Source organism: Canis aureus, chromosome 12 (assembly GCF_053574225.1).
Source record: "Canis aureus isolate CA01 chromosome 12, VMU_Caureus_v.1.0, whole genome shotgun sequence".
NCBI classification, from domain to species: Eukaryota; Metazoa; Chordata; class Mammalia; order Carnivora; family Canidae; genus Canis; species Canis aureus.
The window spans coordinates 53,717,352-53,739,452 of NC_135622.1; the positions used below are offsets into that span (position 1 = coordinate 53,717,352).

General features: G+C 37.6%; 1 protein-coding gene across 3 annotated transcripts in view; it reads left to right on the forward strand.

Annotated features, from left to right (window-relative positions):
- The window catches only part of NBAS (NBAS subunit of NRZ tethering complex), a 317,777-nt gene that overhangs the window by 81,192 nt on the left and 214,484 nt on the right, over positions 1-22,101 (forward strand). For all 3 annotated transcript variants that reach the window (XR_013349722.1, XM_077844073.1, XM_077844072.1), the window contains exons 16-21: positions 557-682; positions 4,522-4,673; positions 5,912-6,052; positions 6,303-6,381; positions 11,647-11,751; positions 12,372-12,508. Coding sequence is in view for 2 of the 3 variants with exons in the window: in XM_077844073.1 (XP_077700199.1) it covers positions 557-682; positions 4,522-4,673; positions 5,912-6,052; positions 6,303-6,381; positions 11,647-11,751; positions 12,372-12,508 (740 nt within the window). In the remaining variant the exon portion in view is untranslated. The remainder of the gene's footprint in view (positions 1-556; positions 683-4,521; positions 4,674-5,911; positions 6,053-6,302; positions 6,382-11,646; positions 11,752-12,371; positions 12,509-22,101) is intronic.

Genomic DNA, 22,101 nt, shown 5'->3' on the forward strand with positions numbered 1-22,101 from the left:
TATAGTTTTTGAAAATAGTGCTGGCTTTTGTGCCTGAGGAATCAAAATAAAAACAATGGATGGCTGATGAGTTCACTTAGACTGTCCCCTTGTGGCTTAGCCAGGTTTCTTCTTTCCTTCACCTGGCCTTCCACTCTCACCTTATCTTGGTAAGTGCAGCTGTCTGCTCAGACTACAGACCGTGAGGGAAGAAGTGTGGGCTTGCTTTCCAGGGAAACAGATTTAATCCACACTGAGCATTCTAGTTATTTGTGCGGTTCCTGCAGTGTCCCGGTTGAGCTCCGGACTAGGAGTCAGGCTGTGCGCACTCCTTTCCTGGTTTTGCCTTTATTTTACTCTCTAAATGTGGGTATTTCCACTGTCCCTCAGCTCTGTTGAGTGTGGAAAGAAATACTTGATCTGTCTGCCCCTTAACAACTGTGGATTGGGACCACAACGCACATGTGAATAGTTAGGAATGCTGTAGAGGTTAAGTGATTATAGTCATCCATCACATCATTCTGGTTACACCGTGGATGGTTCAATAATGTTCCTGTTCCCATTTCCTTGTCCCAAGATTGAAAGTGAAGAATATGAGGAAGCCTTGACTCTGGCACAGACCTATGGCCTGGATACTGATCTAGTGTATCAGAGGCAGTGGAGGAAGTCAGTGGTCAACATTGCTTCAATTCAGAATTACTTGGTATGTATTTTTGGGAACATGGTGAAATTCAAATGTATGGAACATTGTTTTGGTTATAGGGCTTGTATTGGAGCATTTTATATTGCTGATATGTCTAAAGCCAAAGTATGTTTTATTCAACCCAGGGACGTTCTCCTATCTGGTTGTATTGACTTTGTAGCTGGACTTTGGTTCTGAAGATGTGTGAACAATAGTCACTGATAAACCAGCTAACTACCTGATTTTGGCTTAATCCTTTCTCTTTTTCCACTTCAGTTACCTTTCTTCACCTACATCATTCATGGTTCACTCAGGAGCCAGAAACTGCCTAGTAATTTGACCAGGGGAAGTTTTAATATGCAGCGTTACTTTCTAGTGGGATTTACTATAAAGGGGTAAAGAGAACACTAAGGAATACTCTAGGGCTGACGGAGCACACCCAAGGAGGGAGCAAGCTGACTTGGAAGGGAAGCCTCCTTCCTGAAGCTGGAATTCAGACCTCAGTGCGCTTTGAAGGAGTGGCTGTGGCACATTGGCTGGAAGAGCTCTTTGGGATGCCTCGGGCGGGGGCTAGTTCTTGGTTTTCAAGGTTGGCAAGCAGGAAAAAGTGGGATGGGCAAGCTGGTGCCTGTAGCTAGGGTGCCCTGGTAAGCTGATATTGGGGGTCGGAAGACCTCGGATAAGGAACCATGGCTAGGACTGAAAGGAAAAAACTCCTACTCTGCAGGTGGGCATGGTGTAGGAAGAGCTCCCCCACCTCCAGGTGCCTGGGGGATTCACTGGGAAGGAATCTGCCCATGGGAGTAACAGCTGAAATTCAGTGGGAAGTTGTGTTCAGTGGGATTAAGGGGGAAAGCAGGCATCTTTGGATGTTTCCTACAAGCGTTGTTAGCTGCTAAGTCATAGAAACCAGAAGTTTAGAACCTGAGCACACAGGACTTCGACACCGGAGGCTTTCCTCTGCAGTGGCCCTCCAGTGCCCTCTCTTGGTGAAGTGTAGTATTCTGTCATTCGCAAAATGGAAATGTTGTCGGTCTCCTAACTGGAAGTGGAGAGAACTTTTGAAGCTGAGAGGCAATAGATAAGTGACATATTGAGCTTGCCAAATTCTCCTTCTTTTTTTAAATCTTACACTTGGATTCCTCCTGTTCCCTGGATTAAGTTTATTCCTTCTTATTTTTAAAAAAATATTTAAAAAAATTATTCATGAGAGACACAGAGAGGCAGAGACACAGGCAGAGGGAGAAGCAGGCTCCACGCAGGGAACCTGATGTGGGACTTGATCCCGGGACCCCAGGATCATGACCTGAGCCAAAGGCAGACGCTCAACGGCTGAGCCACCCAGGCGTCCCTGTATGTTACTTTATTTTATTTTCAATAAAACACACCTATGAGGTCAACCCGAGTTAGAATCAGCATCCCACTTTGTCAGACTCGGAGGGTTCTGCACTTCCCCGCAAGCCCCGACTGTACCATCAATCACTGAGCCACCCAGGGATCCCCAGGTTAAATTTCGTACATAGCCTGTGTACTGGGACCCCCAGGCACTTTATGAGGATGCAGCTGGATTTATGGCATGCTTTAAAGAGGGCATGACTTCTCATGTGACATTTAAGAAGGAAAAAGGCTCTGCATTTAGGAAGACCTAAGAAGTGTTGGGGAATGTTCATAGTTGTTTTCCATAAAATTCATGTGCACAATAATTAAAAATAACATAATCTGAAAAAATTGTAAGAAAGAAGTTGATGCTACAACCAAATTGGGAGATAAACAGTTAACAAGTGAGACACCAGAGAAGAGAAATATCATGAGAAATAATGAAATAAAGGGAGAAGAAGAAGTTGCTTGTATTTTCCTTTAGAAGATCAGAGCACCAAAGTTGTATTCTCGTTCTTCTTTTGTGACTCAGGACAGTGAGTTGTGAGTGTGTGTAACCCATTTAGGGCTTTTTCTGGAACACAGTAAAGGACAATTTTGGTCCAGGAAGGAGCTGACAGGTGTTAAGAAAGACAAAGTAAGTACATTTTTTATTGGGAGAAATACTTAATTCAGCTAAATAAATAGGCAACTAAGAGTAAAAGCTCTAGGCAGGAGAAGGTGAAAGGGGAACAGGAGAAGCATAAATATGGCCATCCCTTTTAGGAAGCGTATAATCTTTCTGAGAAGGTAAAGCTTCATGTCTAAAATACAAGTAAACATGTAAGAAGATTCTGGATAAGTGCTGTAGGAACCCAGTGAAAGTAGCAATCATTTTAGACAGTGGTTATGAAAGACTGTCAAGTGATGATGTTCTGAAGCAAGTTTGAGAGAATTCAGAGCAGACATCCTGGAGTTAGACGAGAGGAAGGCATTATTCATGGGATAAATGGTATGAGCAAATTCAAAGAAAATGAACATGACCTGTGGCATTGACTGAATTGGTCATAATCATTGCTTCATGTCCACATTAGTACCTGGCCCCCGTAGGCGCCCAGTAAATATTTCTTGTATGACTAAGTGAGCACTGTAAGTAAACCCATCTGCTGGATTTGATATTCAACAGCAGTGAACTTTGGGAAATATGATTAGAAAGATATATTGAGGGATCCCTGGGTGGCGCAGCGGTTTGGTGCCTGCCTTTGGCCCAGGGCGCGATCCTGGAGACCCGGGATCGAATCCCACATCGGGCTCCCGGTGCATGGAGCCTGCTTCTCCCTCTGCCTATGTTTCTGCCCCCCTCTCTCTCTCTCACTCTCTCTCTCTCTGTGACTATCATAAATAAATAAATAAATAAATAAATAAATAAATAAATAAGCAAACATAAATAAATAAATAGAAAGAAAGGAAAGAAAGAAAGAAAGGAAGAAAGAAAAAGAAAGAAAAAGAAAAGAAAAGAAAGAAAGAAAAAGAAAGAAAGAAAGAAAGGAAAGAAAGGAAAGAAAGGAAGAGAGAGAAATACTGACTTTGGTTCCAGAGGATGTGGAAGGCTTGTGATGACATAGGCTTTTTATCTATAGGGGACGTGTTGTGGATTTTTGACTGTATAGGTGCAGAAGATGAATTGGCGTGGAGGGAGAATGTTGGAGGGAAACTCTACTTACTTATGACAGAGACTCTAGTGATTTCATAGGTTTTTTAAGTTGATGACTAGACTGGTGTGGAGGCCATAGACCTGGAGAAGGGGAAATGAGTTAAGAGACATTTGAAGAAAGAACTGATAGAGTGGAATGTGTAAAGGAATGCAGGGTAGGAGTCAAATTAAACTTATAACCACAGTGACTCTTTCTTGGAAGAGGGCAAGTCAGGGATTTTTGAATAGAGTTGGAGGAAGCAATTGGGAGGGAGGAATCAGCCCTTGTTCTTTTCAAAGAATAGCACATCTTGGCTTTTATGATTAAATTATCATCTTCACTTTGTGTTACATCTCATGGTCAAGAAAATACAGAACTTTGAAGTTCTGTGCCTCATTAGTTTTGTTTCAAAGTTAAGCATGCTTGTTACAATAGGAAATATATTATCTTGGCTTTCTGCTTACTTTTCCTACTGTATTATATAGCCCAGAGGCAAACTAATGAGCAGCTATAAAAATTTGGGTAGATCTTCCTAATGTTTCTGAAAAAGAGTCTTGAGCTTTGTGTTTCATTGTGTCTCATTAGAAGAAAAAAGAAAGCTATATATAGGAATCTCATTCTCTGCATCCCATTCCAATCACCTTTAGGGAATTAGCCTTTTCTTGTTGAGCTTCTGTAGCAGCTACCTATGGCCAAGGGCTTAGGTAGCTGTACTCCCTTAGGTCTAGCTTTATAATTCTAGAAGGCAGCTGTCACATGCTGTCAGATGTTATGGGTTCTTTAATACCTCTGTTTTTTATTTGTATCCAGAGTAAAATAAAGAAACGATCCTGGGTTCTTCATGAGTGTTTGGAAAGAGTTCCTGAAAATGTGGATGCTGCAAAGGAATTGCTTCAGTACGGATTGAAAGGCACAGACCTGGAGGCCCTGGTAGCAATAGGGAAAGGAGCAGACGATGGCAGGTTGGTCACAGAAAGATTTGGATTCAAGAGTAAAGGTGACTTTGTGGAAATATTGAACTGAGACCTGGCAGAGGGTAGACTGCTTTATTTAGGTTATTCTGTAATGAGACAGTTGCCTTCGATCAATGCTTCTCTTATCTGAGGCCACAGCTTTCTTTCCTTTGAGTAAAAATGTGTGGATGTATGATAGCTTGATGCTTTAAAAAAAAAAAAAAAAAAAGCAGATTCTACAGACCTCTAACGGATGCTGGCAGTTTCTAAGCTGTGGGCTTAAGGCACATGCCTGGGGGTGCTGACTAGTCAGGAGCACCCCCTTGGCAAGTGTGAGCTTCTTTCACTTTGTTTATCTCAGCATCGTACCTCTTTTAGAGAATTCAAGTGATTAAATCCTGTGTTTTATGAAAGCATTTTGTACACATATAAGTACCACATAAATAAATGTCGATAATAAAAGGAAACTTATTTGACAAGAGCCATTCCTCATTAGACATTTGGAATTTTTTAAAGATATAAATGTGATAGTATAATTAATAGGTAAGTACTGCAAATGAGTCTGACATTCATTATCATTTTCAAATATTATTTTTTTGTACTTTATTTATTTTAAGTAATCTCCATGCCCAATATGGGGTTGAACTCATGGCCCTAAGATCAAGAGTCCCATGTTCTGTGAACTAAGCTAGCTAGGTGCCCCTCGAATTTTATCGTACTTTTATTCATTTATTTTATTTATTTTTAAGATTTTATTTTTATTACTTGAGAGAGAAAGAGAGGCGCATGGGCAGGGGAAGGTGCAGAAGGAGAGGGAGAAGCAGGCTCCCCACTGAGCAGGGAGCCTGACACGGAACTTGATCCCTGGATGCTTAACTTAGTGAGTCACCCAGGTGCCCCTATATATTTATTTTTTAAGTAAACCATTTTAAAACCTTAAATAGAAGTGATTCAGATTGTAAACTTTGTGCAACACTTTCTTCATGGGCTCTTTCACATTGGGTGAATATAACCTCACATGTTTTCCTAAGTAGTTTTCGTTATCATGATTTTAAAATTTCAGTATGTGACGACTAGTGATGACTTCTTGCTCAATCTGTGGATGAATCATTTTGCTTACAATATAAAAACTTTCTTTCAATAATTGGTTCTTTCTGTTTCTGTGGAAATCAACTTAGTAATAAAATCAGCCAGAGTAGGGGAAAGCAGCTTTCACTTATAGCTTTGGCTTTTTTTTTTTCTTGCAGATTTACATTACCTGGTGAAGTAGACATTGACAGTATCCCCTATGAGGAGCTTTCACCACCCGATGAAGAGCCTGCCAAGAATAAAAAGGAGAAGAAGATCAAGAAGAGAAGGGAACTACTTAAATTAGTGAACTTTGCAAAGTAAATTATTTATTACTATTTGGTACTTTCTTTAAAATAATGTAAGTGTGTTCTTTGCTAGGATTAATCGCTCTAAATTATTCCAGCAACTTATATCAAATGCAGTTAGTATTATTTTACCCTTATGCTTTTGTGTATTGTTCCTTCACTTTGGGGCTCAATGGAATATTGTTATTTTTATTCTATTTTAACTTGTGGAGAAATATGCTTCTGTGTAATGTAAGTGGCCTAATAGAGTTATTCACAACAGGTTAACACTGGAACAAAAGGAACTTTGCCGTTGTAGACTGAAATTATTAACCTACTTAGATCGACTTGCAACATACGAGGTAAGGAGAGTTCTAATCAACCCAATTATGCTTACTTGATCTATCATTATAAATGCTCTGGCTGCCCTAATAGCTGAGATTCTTGGTCCTTATGACTATTTATGTTTTAGGAAAAATTCATTTTGTCCAAAAGCAGCTTCTCTTACATATGAGCTTTGGTAAAAATTAGAGACTCTGGAGGCCAGAAGTTATGTCAGTCTAAGGAGTAGAAATGCTTTAGCTATTTCGACGAATATGTGTTTCCTAAGTATATGATCCTTTCCATTTACTTTTATTTTACATTTTGGTTTTAAGGTTATGGCATATAGCTGTCTCCAATACCAAATTTTAGTATACACTGGGTTTTAATAATCTTAATATGAATACTTCTGGCTCATTTTATTTTAATGATTTCTTAGTGGGTTGAGTTTAGTTGGTGGGACTTTGATCCTAAGTATGGCCAAAATGAGACCCTTGAACTTAAATAAAATATACTTTTTTAAAAAAAATTTCTTTAGGGACACAAACCCTGATGTTTCCATGTTCAGTAGCACAATTCAGATGTTGTTAAAGATATTTCAGCAAATATATATAGTTTAGATTGTTTTTTTACATGACCCTCACAGCCGAAAATATCCAGAGATTAATATGAATTTCTATCTTTTAAAGTGTGACTTCTCTTGTAGGTTGCTTCCTCTGTCTTTGTTAGTCTTCCTTTATGTTAGTCTCCCTCTTGGCTCATAGTACTGGCACATAGCAGGCACTCAGTACATGTGACCTCTGATGATAGGATGCTCGTACCCAGAATAATGGAGATATGTAGTACTTCTAATGCCTGTATGCAAATTCAAAAGCATCTGATTTCCCACCTGCTATTAAAATAGAAATGTTTTCAAACAAAATACCACTGACAAATGAGGGCAACTTATGGTTACTAGGAAGCATGGTAGTGAGTATATCATTTCATACAAATAAGTTACAAAAAAATCCCTAATACTTTTATCTCTAGGTACAACTAGTTTGACCATTGGATGGTCACACTATTTTAAAGTATATCTTTTTATTGTATTGGAGTTGTATTTTGAAGTAATATATAAAAGCATGTTGTAAACTGCAGAAGTTTGTAAAGATATAGTTTATTATGTTTTCTTAGCCTTTGTTTTACTCAGTTGATTTTGAGATCTCAGAAAGTTCCATAGAATGTTCAGAGTTTGATTATTCAGTTATTTTTCTTTCATTACCCTTTAGTTATCAAATTGCTATTTCCTGTTTGACAGTTGTAAGTATATTTCCTAGTGCATGGTGTACAGTATTTGTTGAGCCCACTTTCTTAAGGAATTAGGTGAATTAAGCTTTTGAAAAGTAGGTGAAGTTGATGAATTCAGCTGATAAAATGAAGATATTCAGATACAGTGGCTCAACCAGCTAGATAGTGGTAGAGATAGGCATTGCATTTTAATCATGGGACATAACTTGCTTTATTAGTTCTGTGATAAATTAGATAAAAATGGATTCATTTCAGTGGGCCACAAAGTGCATGGTATGTACTAGCCATTATGGCAGTGCTGGAGGTGGGGATAAGAATAAAGAACTGTCCTTCTGGAGTCTGTATTATGTAGACAGTAAGTGATGACAATGATGTGCAATGAATTGATGAGAGAGCATAGTGGACAAAAACATTCAGTTTTTCCTCAGGACATCTGAGAAGACTCTACATAGGAAATGATATTTCAACTAGTCCTTAAAAAAAAAAAAAGGCAGATTTAGGGGGCTGGGGAGTACTATGAGGGGGACATGAGAGCAGAAGCTCTGTAAAGGTATAGAGGTTTTGTCTTGTTGGCTGCTATATCTCCAAGCTCAGATTGGTACCTGGCTCCTTGCAGGGCTCAGCAAATATTTGTTAAAGCAATCAATAGATAAGGGAGTATCTTAAGAAATACCAACACGTTTGTTGAGGACTTACTGTTTGTCAGCCACTGTGCTGGGTACTTAATCCAGATTATTTCTCAGCAGTCCTTTCAGGCAAGTGCTATTCTCCTTTCAGTTTTATAAGTATGAAAACCGAGGCTTGGAGAAGGAAAGTAATTTGCTTAAGTAGAAAGCAAAAACTCCTAAGGATGTCTCTTGAATTCATTAGCCTGTGCGATAATCAGCATGCTTTATGAAGAAAGGCCTAGCATTACAAAAAGAGGTGGGATGCTCTCCACAGAGTGAACTTGTGGGGTGAAGCTGGGCTGCGAGGGAGGGGCAGCGGAGACCAGAGGGAGAAGAGGTGATTAGAATAGTTTCTGGCCACATTTTGAAAGGTCTCTCATGCTGTGTAAGGAATTGAGTTCAACTGTTGGAGGTTGAGTGAGTTTAGGAAAGAGTAGGAAGTGGGTAAGTGGAGACAATAGTTGTAAGCAGTTCTTTCAAGAAGTTTTGTTTCAAGAGAGCCAAGAAATGGTGTTAGCTACAGGGTATATGAAATGAAGTGTTATTTTTTATTTTTTTATTTATATATTTTTAAAGATTTTATTTATTCATGAGAGACAGAGAGAGGCAGAGACATAGGCAGAGGGAGAAGGAGGCTCCATGCAGGAAGCCCAATGTGGGACTCAATCTCAGGACTCCAGGATCACGCCCTGGGCTGAATGAAGGCAGGCACTCAACTGCTGAGCCACCCAGGCGTCCCAAAGTGTTATTTTTTTTTTTTAATAGAAGGAAGAAGTATTGTTTGTATGCTAATTGGAAGGAACCAATAGAGGGTGAGGAGGAATTTATCAAACAGAAGAAAGAGGAGATGATGGCATGATTATATAAACAGGAGAAATGGGCTCCAGAGCTTGAGTAGGGTTCTGGACTATTTGGCAAGCAGATGTATATAATTTTTCTGTCGTAATGGAAGGAAGGAAAATCCTGTTGGTATAGATGCAGGTAGATGTGCAATTTAGGTGGGTTGGAAAATGAATTTCCTATCTAATGGTGTCAGTTAAAGTATATGAAGTAAATTTTCAGTTGAGAATGGAGATGGGGACTAAGTATTGGAGATCTGAAAAGAATGAAAGAATTGTAGAAAAGTTCCTAACAGAATAGGAGAGAGAACTTGTTAGGGAAATGTAGTGGCATTGAGGGATAGCCGATTTGAGTTGAATTTATAAAATCTCGTATCTTTCTTATAGATTAGAGGATAATGAACCCAGATGTACTCCCTGCCCAGCTTCAACCATTTTGCTGATCTTCTTTTACTCTCCACTCTTGCCTTTTCTTTCACTGAGATGTTTTAAAGCAAATCCTAGACATCTTATCATTTTACCCATAAATACTTACGCATGTGTCTTTAATTGATAAAAACTTGAAAAAATAACCACAATAATGCTATTTTTTCCTAACAAAATTAGTAGCATTTCCTTAATACCATTTGATATCCACTTCACATTCAGATTTCCCTGGTCACCTTATAAATGGTTTTACAGTTGGTTCACTCGAATCAAGATCCTAACAGTGCTGATATCTTGAAATAAGAATTGTCAGTTTGGTTTTGTGGTATTTTTTCAGACTTCTGGTAACTTGTAATCAGGGTTCATAGTTGCCTTGGACTAAGGATGAGGTTTTGCCAGGTGAGTATGATGAAGCAAGGGATTAAAGAGATCTCTATAATGATGAACTGGAGCTAAGCTGATTGGAAGGAATTAGAGAGTTGGAGGAGAGATAACAGGTATAAAATGTAGGATCAGTGGACTGGATGTCTCAGTGAGGTTGAGGAATTGCTGGAATGCCATGTAGTGGGTTGAGTGGAGGGGAGATGTGAGGGGAGATGCTGGGGGAAGGAGTAGTTGCTCTGAAAGTCCAGTGTATGACATGGAGATGTCCCAGAGACTTCCTTCTTGTTGATGATAAAGATCCAGGGTCATGGTCAGATGTGTAACTGTGATGGAACAAAGGGAATGATTGTTGTGAATGAGGAGTCAGGGAACTGAGAATATTTTTGAAATGTTTTCTTCCTGTTTACATGAGTATTCGTTAAACTCTTTTTTTTCTTTTCTCCCCTCTTCTGGCTGCTCCTTCATTTACTTTTCAGTTGCAGATTCCTTCCTTCCTTCCTTCCTTCCTTCCTTCCTTTCTCTCTCTCTCTCTCTCTCTCTCTCTCTCTCTCTCTCTTTCTTTCTTTCTTTCTTTCTTTCTTTCTTTCTTTCTTTCTTTCTTTCTTTCTTTCTTTCTTTCTTTTCTTTCTCTTTCTTCTTTTTTGATTCCTACCCTTCTTGCCCAACCCCCTGCACCTTTTTTTTTGGTTGGTCCTTTAAATGATGTTGCTCCTTTCATTCCATTTAATTTCCCTCGAAATCATATTCACTTCTGTATTAATAACAGTATGTCATTAACAGTATGTCACTCATCTGACTCTAGAACTCTTGGCCTGTTATCCATCTGCCTCCTGGGAAGTTCCTTTTAGAGGTGCTATAGTTCCAAGTCCAGTATGTTTGCAGGTGACCTTCTCAACCCTGCACCCTCCCTCTCTCACCTCCTCTACACCTCCACATACCTTGTCTCTCTCTTACCTCAGTATATTAATTCAGTCAATAAGTAATTATTGGTTACGTATATGCAAAGCAGTCTGCTAGGTATCTGGGGTTCAGCATTAAGCATGACAGACATGAGCCCTGTGTCCTACATCGCAGTGGGGAGATCTTCACTTGCAGTTGCCATGCTAACTCCTATTTGTCTTTTATAGTATAGGAGAACGAGTTTTATAGTATGCTTCTTCTTCCTGTGTGTTTCCTTTTAGCTGTTCCTCTGCACTGGTTTCTCTTCCCTACTAGATTTTAAGCCATTTGGAGGGCAGGAAAAGTGTGTATGGTATCACTGCCCCTCTCACATAGTAGACAGCCAAAACAATTGATTCATTGTTGAAGGAATGAATGATTCAGTCTGCATTTTACATTGTTCAGCAGCAGTAAAGTTAATGTAAAGTTCTCATACAGATGCAGGTGCTCATAATGGACAGGCATGTATAATGGTTGCTTATTTGTTTTTAGCAGGTGGTTGGTTTTGGTTGTCTTACTGTAATTAATTTTTTGCTGCCTTTTTCATTTACTTCTTAATTTTTTTTTAATTAACAGCATTTATAAATATGGCCATTTTCAAAATAAAGGCAAGAATGCGGATGTACTACTTTAGTTCACAGTTGATAGTTTAATTAATTCAGAGCTTATTTATTTGGGGAGGCAGAGTTGTAAAGGTTTTTAATATTTTCTTGTCACCCATATTTAAAAGCCTTTTCATTATTAAGTCGCTCTTTCCCCTCAGGAAATCCTGGGAGTACCTCATGCATCTGAGCAGAGATACGATGCTGAATTCTTTAAGAAGTTCAGAAATCAGAATATTGTTCTCTCAGCAAGAACTTATGCTCGGGTAATTTCTTTTTTGTAAATAAAATAATTATGGCTATTAACATTTTTTAAATCTCTGAGCCATACGGTTAATGTTACTGCATGCATTCACATCATTTCATTTTTTGTTGCAATATTCATGTAGAGAAAATGGAATTAAATTTTTAAAAATGTTTATTCATTGTTCCTTTGCCCATTTTCCTGCTCATGCCTCCTCTATCTCAAATAAAATCTTAAAAAAAAGGGGGGGGGAGGGAGGGCATGTGGGTGGCTTAGTTGGTTAAGCCTCTGATTTTGGCTCAGGCCATGATTTCAGGACCCTGAGGTAGAGTCCTGAGTCTGTGGGGAGTCTGCTTGTCCCTTTCCCTTTGGCCCTCTGCCTGCTCATGCTCTTTCTCTCTCTCTCTCCCTCAGATCTTGAAAAAGTAAAAATGTTTATTCACCAGAGTTTTAAAAATAAGTAATTTTTATAGCATCAGATTGAGAAATTGATACAGAGTAGGAAGAGTTAGGAATATTTCAAAGTACCTTATATCAGAACAGCATAAAAAGTTAATTTTAGGTTTTCAAATGTTGTCTTACAAAATCATTCACTTATTTCTAAGGTTTACATTGCAAACTTCCCCCTTGCCATTTGTACAGGAAAGTAATGTACAAGCCCTTGAAATTCTGTTCACTTATCATGGATCAGACTTGCTTCCTCATCGCCTTGCAATTCTCTCCAACTTCCCAGAGACCACCTCTCCACATGAATATGCTGTTCTGCTGCCTGAAGCTTGGTATGTGACTGGGTATAGTGAATTTTACCTTCTTTCTAACAGTTTTTTGTTTCATGTGGCATAATTTGAATTAAGCAAAATTAATTTAATCCATTTAAACTTTCTTTTGAGTATAAAATTATTTCTAACCGTATTTTTAAATGATCTCAAAGCCAAAATGTGTCTAGCATAGCAGGGTCACCTTAACCTAATAAACATGAACTAACTTTCTTTCTTTCTCTCTCTCTCTCTTTCTTTTCTTTTCTCTTTTCTTTTCTTTTTCTTTTTCTTTTTCTTTTTCTTTTTCTTTTCTTTCTCTTTCTCTTTCTTTCTTTCTTTTTTTCTCTTTCTTTTTTTTTCTTTTCTTTCTTGAAGGCCTCCTGATTTTACTGGTGTGTGCTCAGTATGCAGTGTTTTTATGGTTAAGAACATTTGTTTTTTGTGTTTGTTTTTTTATTTATATTTTTTTGTTTCTTTGTTTAAAGACAGTTTTTAGGATAACAATATCTGTCTGAGTTAGATGTATCTTTTAGAAATGTAGTTCTGACAGTATCGGGTAGTAGGTCCAAGGGACTCGGGAATGTCTGAATCTTATTTCTCTTAACACTGTTTCTCCCTATGAAATTCCAGAGGCAGAAAGACAAATGGGAAATCAGAGTTCCACTTTATTACGAATTGAACTCTGATGCTCTTTATCTCAGTTCAAGGCTATTTGAGAATTGGGTCACTACACATGACATAGACTCTTAGTTCAGTGGTCTTCGTTGTAGCAGCCAGTAGGCTTCTGGAGGCCAGAACATTTCTTCTTGAGAATGAAGAAGAGATAATAAATTTGCTTCAGTGTCCAGCTCAAAAGCTCAAAATGGGTAGGTAGGCCATTTGCTCCAGGCCTTAGTGGCACCTGGGAGCCTACAGGAGTGCAGCGGATCCTATGCTTGTCCATGACTGCACTGAGGCCAAAGGCAAGAGTATTCACAGGGGGACATTTTACATCCAGTGAGTGAACTGGTTTAGTAAATGTGAGGCCTTCTTACATCTACTAGTAAATCTGGCTTAGTCACTGAGCTGCATGATTCATATCCATTCTGAATTTGAATTTACTCATTATTACCATGAAGTGACAGTCCCTGTGTTGCTTATTCATCCTGTATATATTAACAACTGAATTGATAGGTATGAGGTCTGCTGGTAATCTGTAAAAGGCTTGAAGAGATTGTGACCTTTCCAGTTGGAATCACTGTTGCAAATTTTAGCTACTGGCAATTTAATACTGTTAGGGATGTTACTGGAATTGGGGATCACTTGGCTTCCTTATTTCTCCCCTGTCACCTCCACCCAGGATTCTGTTGGTAAGCTTAGGTATTTTTGATGGTGAGGACCAATGTTTATAGAGTAATTAGTAGGTATTTCATATATAGTTATATCTGATTTCCAAACACTTTTGGTATTATCCCTCTTATTATAAAAACTGATTTATAGAAGTTTAGTAGTATAACTTTCTGTAAGTATGGCCAGGATTTGTAATTTATATTTGTTTATAGCTGTAGGCAGCTCAAAAAATAAGTTCTAAATTCCTCATTTTATACACTACTCTTAGTGTTCAAAAAGTCTTTGTCATGATAATAGTGAATAAAAAGAAGCTTGATTTTATTCTTAATTTTCATGTAATTTCTTTTATATCGGTACAGTGATATATAGAATGTGTTTTGTGACAGTATAAGTATTTTAGAATATAATTGTATTGTTTTCTACCGTTTTGCAAAAATAGATCTAATCTGAATGTAAATGACTTTTTTCTATAAAAGTATAGAAAAGGGCCATCTCTTAAAAAAAGGCAGGGGGCTACCATCTCTTAAAGTTGTTTTTTTTTTTTTTTTTTTAAGGTAATTTGTTTTTAGATTTAAGTTCATTTATGGTTATTGTCTCCTGATGACTGCTTAGATAAACACATGATTTTTTGATATTTCAGAATTGGTTTGCAAAATAGTTTTACAATGCCCAATACTGGATCATCTCTAAATGCCTTATGGTTCCCTTACTGGGGCTGCTGTAACCTGCTTAAATTGTGATAGATACTGGAGATGTATTTATATATATATACATATACATATATATATATATCTCCACATACCATGTTATAGCAGAGGGTTATAGAGGATAAAGCTATTTGGAATCATTGTGTTGGAATATGTTGCTAGACAAAACTCTGAAAAGTCTGGATTCTTAAGAGTCCTTAACTATATTCATTTTAAACACATTGAGGAAATAAAGATTTTTGTTTCTTAAGAAAGTCACATTGGGTGTATTTTTTTCTCTAATTAGAAAGAGTGAGGAACAACAGTAGGTTTTAACAGTAATGTCTCTCTCCTTATGATTTTATGTGGCTATAAAGCAAACCCACAGTTACATTTCAGGCATAGCCTCTCCTATGAGGTCTTCCATGAACTTACTCCTTTTCCTATATTCTCACCATCTTTGTTCTTGTAGTAGAACCCTTTTTACAGTATATTTTAGTTAGCTTTTTTTTTTTTTTTATGTCAGCTTCACTCTCTCTTGTCCCCTATTTTAATATACATCCAATCTTAAACTGAAAACTAACTCTTTAAGGTAGAGACCTCCTTATTTTTGGCCTAAAGTGGGTGGTGCTTGTGTAGTAGGGTCTCTGGAAATGCTTTTCTAGCTGGGTAAATTAGGTCTGCGTTATGCCCATTTATAAGAGAAGTCAAAGGCTGTCCTGTAGGAAATACAACAGAATAGATTTCTTACCTTTAACAATGGAGGTGCCCTGGTTAGTGTCTCACTGAGGCTCTGACGTCCTTAATTTATGAGTCTGGTGCTATTTGAGCTCATGGATAAAGCCTTGCATTTTCCCAGCTTGAAGTTTTATTGTAATGGATGTGTGAATCAATAAGATCTGTTTATAGAAATCATTTCCTTTTTGAGGAAATGTATTCTCTGAATACTTGGTATTTATCTTCCAATCACTTTCAAGTCAGATGAACACCTAGTGTCTTTTGTTGGACCAAGCGAGTTCTTCTGCACTTGTTTGCTGAGCACCATCTGTGTGCCTGGCACTGGGGGAGGTGAGTAAAACAGTTTCTCTTTAGCAGGAGTTATTCAGATATGTTTTAAGCATCAAGAGAAAGTCCTGCTTTACAGCATCATGCTTTCAAACTGAAGAAGAAATAAGAGTTGAAAAGACTAAATAGGGATGAGCACTGGGTGTTACACTATATGTTGGCAAATCGCACTCCAATAAAAAAAAAAAAAGAAAAGACTAAATACATTTGCAGCCTTTCTGCCTTTTTTTTTTTTAAAGCCTCCTCAGTTGCAGTGTTTGAAAACTAATAACCTGCCCTTCCCTCTTCCTCATTTACTGCCTCTAAGGACAGCAGAGCATTCTGTCCACATGCCTTTTTTTCTCAGAGTATATACTGCTCAGCAGCTGAGCCCATTGCATCCTGCTTTATCTTCCCTTCAGCCCCTCCACTTGTATTTTGCAAGAAATAAATTTTTAGTAATCTATTCAATACATTTGAAACAAGTTACTCAACTCTAAATGGCTCCCCGAATGCAGAATGACTGTGTAACTCTGCACAGTCTTTAGTTGGCTGTTAGGATAGCAGCACAGTGTCCCTCCTTTTCTCCCTCCTGCTGTGCAAGCCTCTTGTCCCTGGAGCATGCCATGCTTGCCCCTGACTGGTGCACCCTCCTCTTGGATCTTCATGTGACTAGGCCTCTTACTTCCTTCTGAGTCCCTCTCAGAGGCTGTCTTTTCAACAAACCCTTCTCTGACCACTCTTTTTCTATAGCCTCTGCTCTTTCCCACTGTTTTTTGCCCTTAGCAGGTTTTTCTTCATGGCACTTACACCTAACATCTCCTATGGTTGTTTGTCTTCTCCACTTTATCTGATCTCCCTTGGCCATCCTATTTAAGATTTTACCCTAACTTTAAATCCCCCTTCCTTGTTTTATTTTCTTCCTAGCATTTATCACCCCTATGGTAGTGTTCTACTTACTTGTTACTTGTTTCCCTGCTAAAACAGCAGCTCCAGTAGGACAGGGACTTGATGTGTTTTCTCCTCTTCCTTAGTCCTTCCACAGAAGATTGCCTGGCACGTTTTAGGCACTCAGTAAATACTTGTTGAGTGAATGAATAAATTTCTTCCCCATAAGGGAAGGACCTTGTGTCTGGCTCACTGGTGTAGAGTATATATGTGGGAGGATAGGTAGGGTTTTGCATTTCAGAGTTTGAGCTCTGTAATGGGAAGCAATGGTAAGTTATGTTAACAAAGTAGCCTTTTACTTATCCTGTGTTGAGCTTTTGCTTTTGCGTTTAACCAAAGTTTGACTAACTGATTTTGTTTGGGCCAAATTTGATGATTATGATTGCTGGGAAACTTCTGTGGTATATGCTAGTTTTATGTTTTATATTGTCATTCTTAAATTATCATGTGTGTTTGACAGTGATGAAATTTAACCCAGTTTTGTAAAACTTTGAAATTACATTTTTCTGTCAGATGATTCATCTTTTTATTAGCTATCCTTAATATGTCATTGCTATAAAATGTATACACTTTATGTTCTAGTTGCCTGGTTTAGTTGAAGTACAAAGGTAGCATTTCTATCTTTATTAGCTTCCACAGTTTGTGCTAATAGAGATTTCTATAAAGGGATTTTTTTTCTTTTAGAATTTTTGATACTTATGGCATGTTTTTGAAAGATTATTTAATTTTTTCATCTTAGGCCTCTTTTCCCATTGTAGAATCTTTCTAGAATGATGGAAGTAACGTAGTTTTAAAAGTTATATTTTGAACAGTTGTCTGTTGAAGTAGCATAGGGGTTAGAGCTTTGATTCTAGAGCCAACTTACTTAGTTCGTGTTTTTAAATAGCTTTTCTTAAATGTACCTCAGTCTTCTCAACTGTAAAATGACATGATTGTAACACCTACCTCATAGCATTGTGAGAATGTTTAATGAGTCTGTGTATATAAAACACCGAGAACAGTGCTTGGCGCCAGATAAATGCTACTTATGTGTTTGCAATTTTTTTTTAAAGATTTTATTTATTTATGAGAAAACCCACACACACACACAGAGAGAGAGAGAGAGAGGGAGAGAGAGAGAGGCACAGACACAGGCAGAGGGAGAAGCAGGCTCCATTCCATGCAGGGGGCCCGACGTGGGACTCGATCCCAGGTTCCTAGGATCACACCCCAGGCTGAAGGCGGCACTAAACCACTGAGCCACCAGGGCTACCCTGTGTTTGCAAGTATTAATGCAGAATCCTCTAGGAGAGTCTTGGCTTTATATACATCATATGCTTACTGTTTTAAACTTCTTATTGAAATAATCTTATAATTATGTAATAGTTGAATGGAGAATATGGGGAATGCCTATATATCCTTCACTTCTTTCTTCCCATATAATCATAGCACATTTATCAAAAATAAGAAATTGGCACTGGAATAGTCAGTTCTGCTATAACATGACATATACATTCCTAAAAATCACTGACTATGCAGAATCATGCAGTGAAAACACAGGGCTTATGTAAAAAATGGGATTAATGGTCCAGCACTCAAAAACGTTTAGAGAAACAAAGTTAGGAAACTAAATTAAAGTCCTAATATATTTTTACATGTGTTACTTGGGTAACAGACATGCAAATACTAAAAGATGGCACTTACCTAAGAAAAAAATTAGCACAACTTCTCATGTGGAAATGGGTATCCGAAGAGTTGCGTTCCTGCATTATTGGGAAGTGAAGGAAGCAGGGTGGTTAGAAATCTGGTGGAAAGTTGTGCCACCAGATGCGGATGAGGGTGCTTCCTAACTCACCCTGGAAACTGAGTTCACTGGTAGATGTTTGGGTGTCCCTGCACCCGTAACCCGACATAACTGGGTTCAGTGTTCTGTGTGCACCTGGTGTTTCTTGTGGATGAAATTGGGAGTCAGCAAATGTGAAATTTGTGTTACACTCCTATGTGTCATTAGAACAAACTTGCATCTTTAAATAGGATAGCAGAACTGACTGTACAATACTGTTAACTAAATGACAGATTTATTTGGATATAATTAGTTTTTCTACTAATATCTCTTTTCTGTTTCCAAATTCAATCCAGGATACCACATTGCATTTCGATTTCATTTATTTTTAATATATGGAAATGAACTCTGTTGTATATATCTGTCAGGCAGGAAATTATTTGACGCATGTATTTGCTAGATAATGAAAATTGATACTTGTATTTGTATTCCTGGATCATTTCCAGAATCAATAAGGAAAGACTGAATTATTTAGTATATTTGAGATATTACAATATTTAAAGTATTTTATAGTTCTAAGTGGTAAAATTCTATTGATGGAAGTAGAATATCCAGAACATTGTATAGTCATCATCGTAGGCAAGCTGTTACTATAGTACCTTGGCAGTTTGTTTGCTTGTAAATACCTGAGTTTAATTAGATTATTTGGTGATTGAAAGTTTGACTGAAAAGCATTCTGTAAATGTGCAGATGGGTTGTTCTTGTGTGAACCATAAAAATGTGTTACAGACCTTTCTGTTTTCTTTTCTGAATTTGTGATTATAAGAATTATTTGTTGACTTATAATCATTCTCTGCCTTCAGCTCCATGGCAATTAATGTGACATCCCATTAATGCTAAAAATCAGAAGAGGCTGGGTAAAAGACATTAAGTCATTTTTGTTTAGATTGTGTAGAATGTCAGCCTAATCTTATGTCAGCACATACCTAACTACTTAGAAACTGCTTTTTTTTTTCCTAGAGCATAGAAATAGAAAGCACTTTCACCTGCGTTCATTTAGAACAACATTACAAAACAGTACAGTAAAATAAAAGTTGTATGACAGCTCAACTGGCAAAGCATTTCTCCTCCTCAAGAGACCCAGGACCTCTTTGTGCCAGGCTTATTTACTTAACTGCAAGTTTGTCCCTCTCATTTTATTCCCTTGCTAACCCTGAAGCGTTCCTACTTTTCCTAGGACCTAATCTCTTTGTGCTGTTCTCTGCCCCACTTGATAATGCAGCAAGATGATAGCCTAATTGGGTTCTTCAATAGTTCGATTCAGAATGAATATATCTTTTGTGCATTTGTAAGTCATGTTTTTGGTTTTGCGTATTTTTAGCTTTGTTAAATTTAGGGACCATTAAGATCATTTGGCCATTATAAACTTTTATTTTATTTATTTTTTTAATAATAAATTTATTTTTTATTGGTGTTCAATTTGCCAGCATACAGAATAACACCCAGTGCTCATCCCGTCAAGTGCCCCTCTCAGTGCCCATCACCCAGTCATCCCACCCCCTGCCCTCCTCCCCTTCCACCACCCCTAGTTTGTTTCCCACAGTTAGGAGTCTTCATGTTCTGTCTCCCTTTCTGATATTTCCTACCCATTTCTTCTCCCTTCCCTTCTATTCCCTTTCACTATTATTTATATTCCCCAAATGAATGAAACCATATAATGTTTGTCCTTCTCCGATTGACTTATTTCACTCAGCATAATACCCTCCAGTTCCATCCACGTTGAAGCAAATGGTGGGTATTTGTCATTTCTAATGGCTGAGTAATATTCCATTGTATACATAAACCACATCTTCTTTATCCATTCATCTTTCGATGGACACCGAGGCTCCTTCCACAGTTTTTAATTTTTTTTAGAAACATTTTTGATTGTAAATGCATAGTATCAAATTTACCATTTTAACCATTTTTCAGCATACAGTTCAGTAGTAAACACATTCACCTTGTTCAACCAGTTTCTAGAACTTTTTGTCTTGTGAAACTAAAACTCTGTGCCCACTAAACAACTTTCCATTTTCCATTCAACCCAGTCTCTGACCAGCATCATTCTGCTTTGTGTCTGGATGATGTTTTCTACTCTAGGTGGCTCATGTAAGTGGAATCATGAGATATTTGTCTTTCTTTGGCTCTTTTATTTCACTTAGCATAATATCCTCAAGGCATCAAATACTTTTAGTGAAATTAAAGTTATGATTAAATAAAATTTAGATTGGCTTGCCATCCGTGGGTCATGTTTCTATTTGTGCTGTGGAAGTACTGCCCAAATGAAGTAAAGGATGAAGATGAATTCTAGTTTGAGATGCAAGTTTACTGTTATTGCCTAATTTCCTATGGCAAACCTTTTCATCTTTTTGTGATAAAGAGAGGATACAGACTGAAGGGAATGTTTAGTCTCTAACTCTTGGGTTTGAGTAGCCAAGCATAGAGCCAAACATAAGATTTATGTGCTAAAATAGCAAAACATAAATAGGCATTTTATTAAAATTTCCAATAGGATAAATTTGATTTAGGTCAAATTGATTTTATAACCAGATGACATTGTTTCCATTCTTCACAATGGAGAGGTAGATTGTTACTACACTTGCCGTTTCAGATTGTTGATGCTTTCATATTCTGCATTAGTTGGTGATTTTTTTTTTCAGAAATGAAATAATTAAATAATTTGAACTATCTTTTTCAATGAAGTCTCAGTGGAAACACTAGGCAGCTTTCAATTGGGAACTGTAAATTTTTATTTGTTTTCCTTGAAGGGCGACAGAAGACTGTACCAGAATTAATTAATGATGGCTTAGTTTCATAGTTTTAAGGATACTCTGGAAGTTTCTCTCCCATAAGAAGCATATTAATATTTCTTTCGAATCAGATACTGAGTTTTGAATTTTAATCTTTTTAAGTGAAATTTATAACAAATCATGAGTACCTATGAAACTGATTTAAAAATTAAAGCATTTCTAAATTGCTTTATCTTATTTCGTTTTCATTGAAAGAACAGTTTAAAGAAGATGAAGGAGTCATTCGAAATTGTGTGACGTCAGTCAAACGTGTGGTCCCTGTCCATAGATAAATTAGAATCTAGCAGGTAAGATCAGGCTGGTTAGGTATAGATGTAACTATCATGTAATTAAAATACATGTTATAGGATGAGTTTAGATAGGTTTGAGATAGGAGAGATTACTGTCTGTAACAAAGGAGGTAAATCAGGAAAGCCTTCTTGGAAGAGGTAAGGTTTGCTCTAGACCTTGAAAGTTGAGTGTGACTTTGATATTGAGAAGTTTGAGGAGGAAATAGTCGTCTGAATATTTAACCTGAAGTTGTTTTACTCACTCAGTCTTCACCTGTACAAAAGATGTTCTCGGTGAATTCGTTAGTTGGAATGAATTTTTTAAAAAAATTTATTCATTTGAGAGAGAGAGAGAGAGAGAGAGTGAGAGAGAGGCACAGAGCACAAGCAAGGGGAGAGGGAGAAAAACTGATTCGTGCTGATTAGGGAGCCCAGTGTGGGACTAGATCCCAGGACCTGGAGATCATGATCTGAGCCCAGGGCAGACGCTTAACCATCTGAGCCACCAGGCAGCCCTGTTAATTGAAGTGAATTAATGCACAGAATTTGAATAAACAATCAGGAATTTCTTTTTCCTTATGTTTTTATGTAGCCTACTTCTGTTCATAAAGATTTCTTTTTTCCTTCACTGAAACTGTTAAAAAGCAGTTTCCGTTGGTCATTCTGTTGGTCATCCCCACTGTAATTTTGTTGTTGTAATGGAAATATCACCTAAACTGTAGCCTGG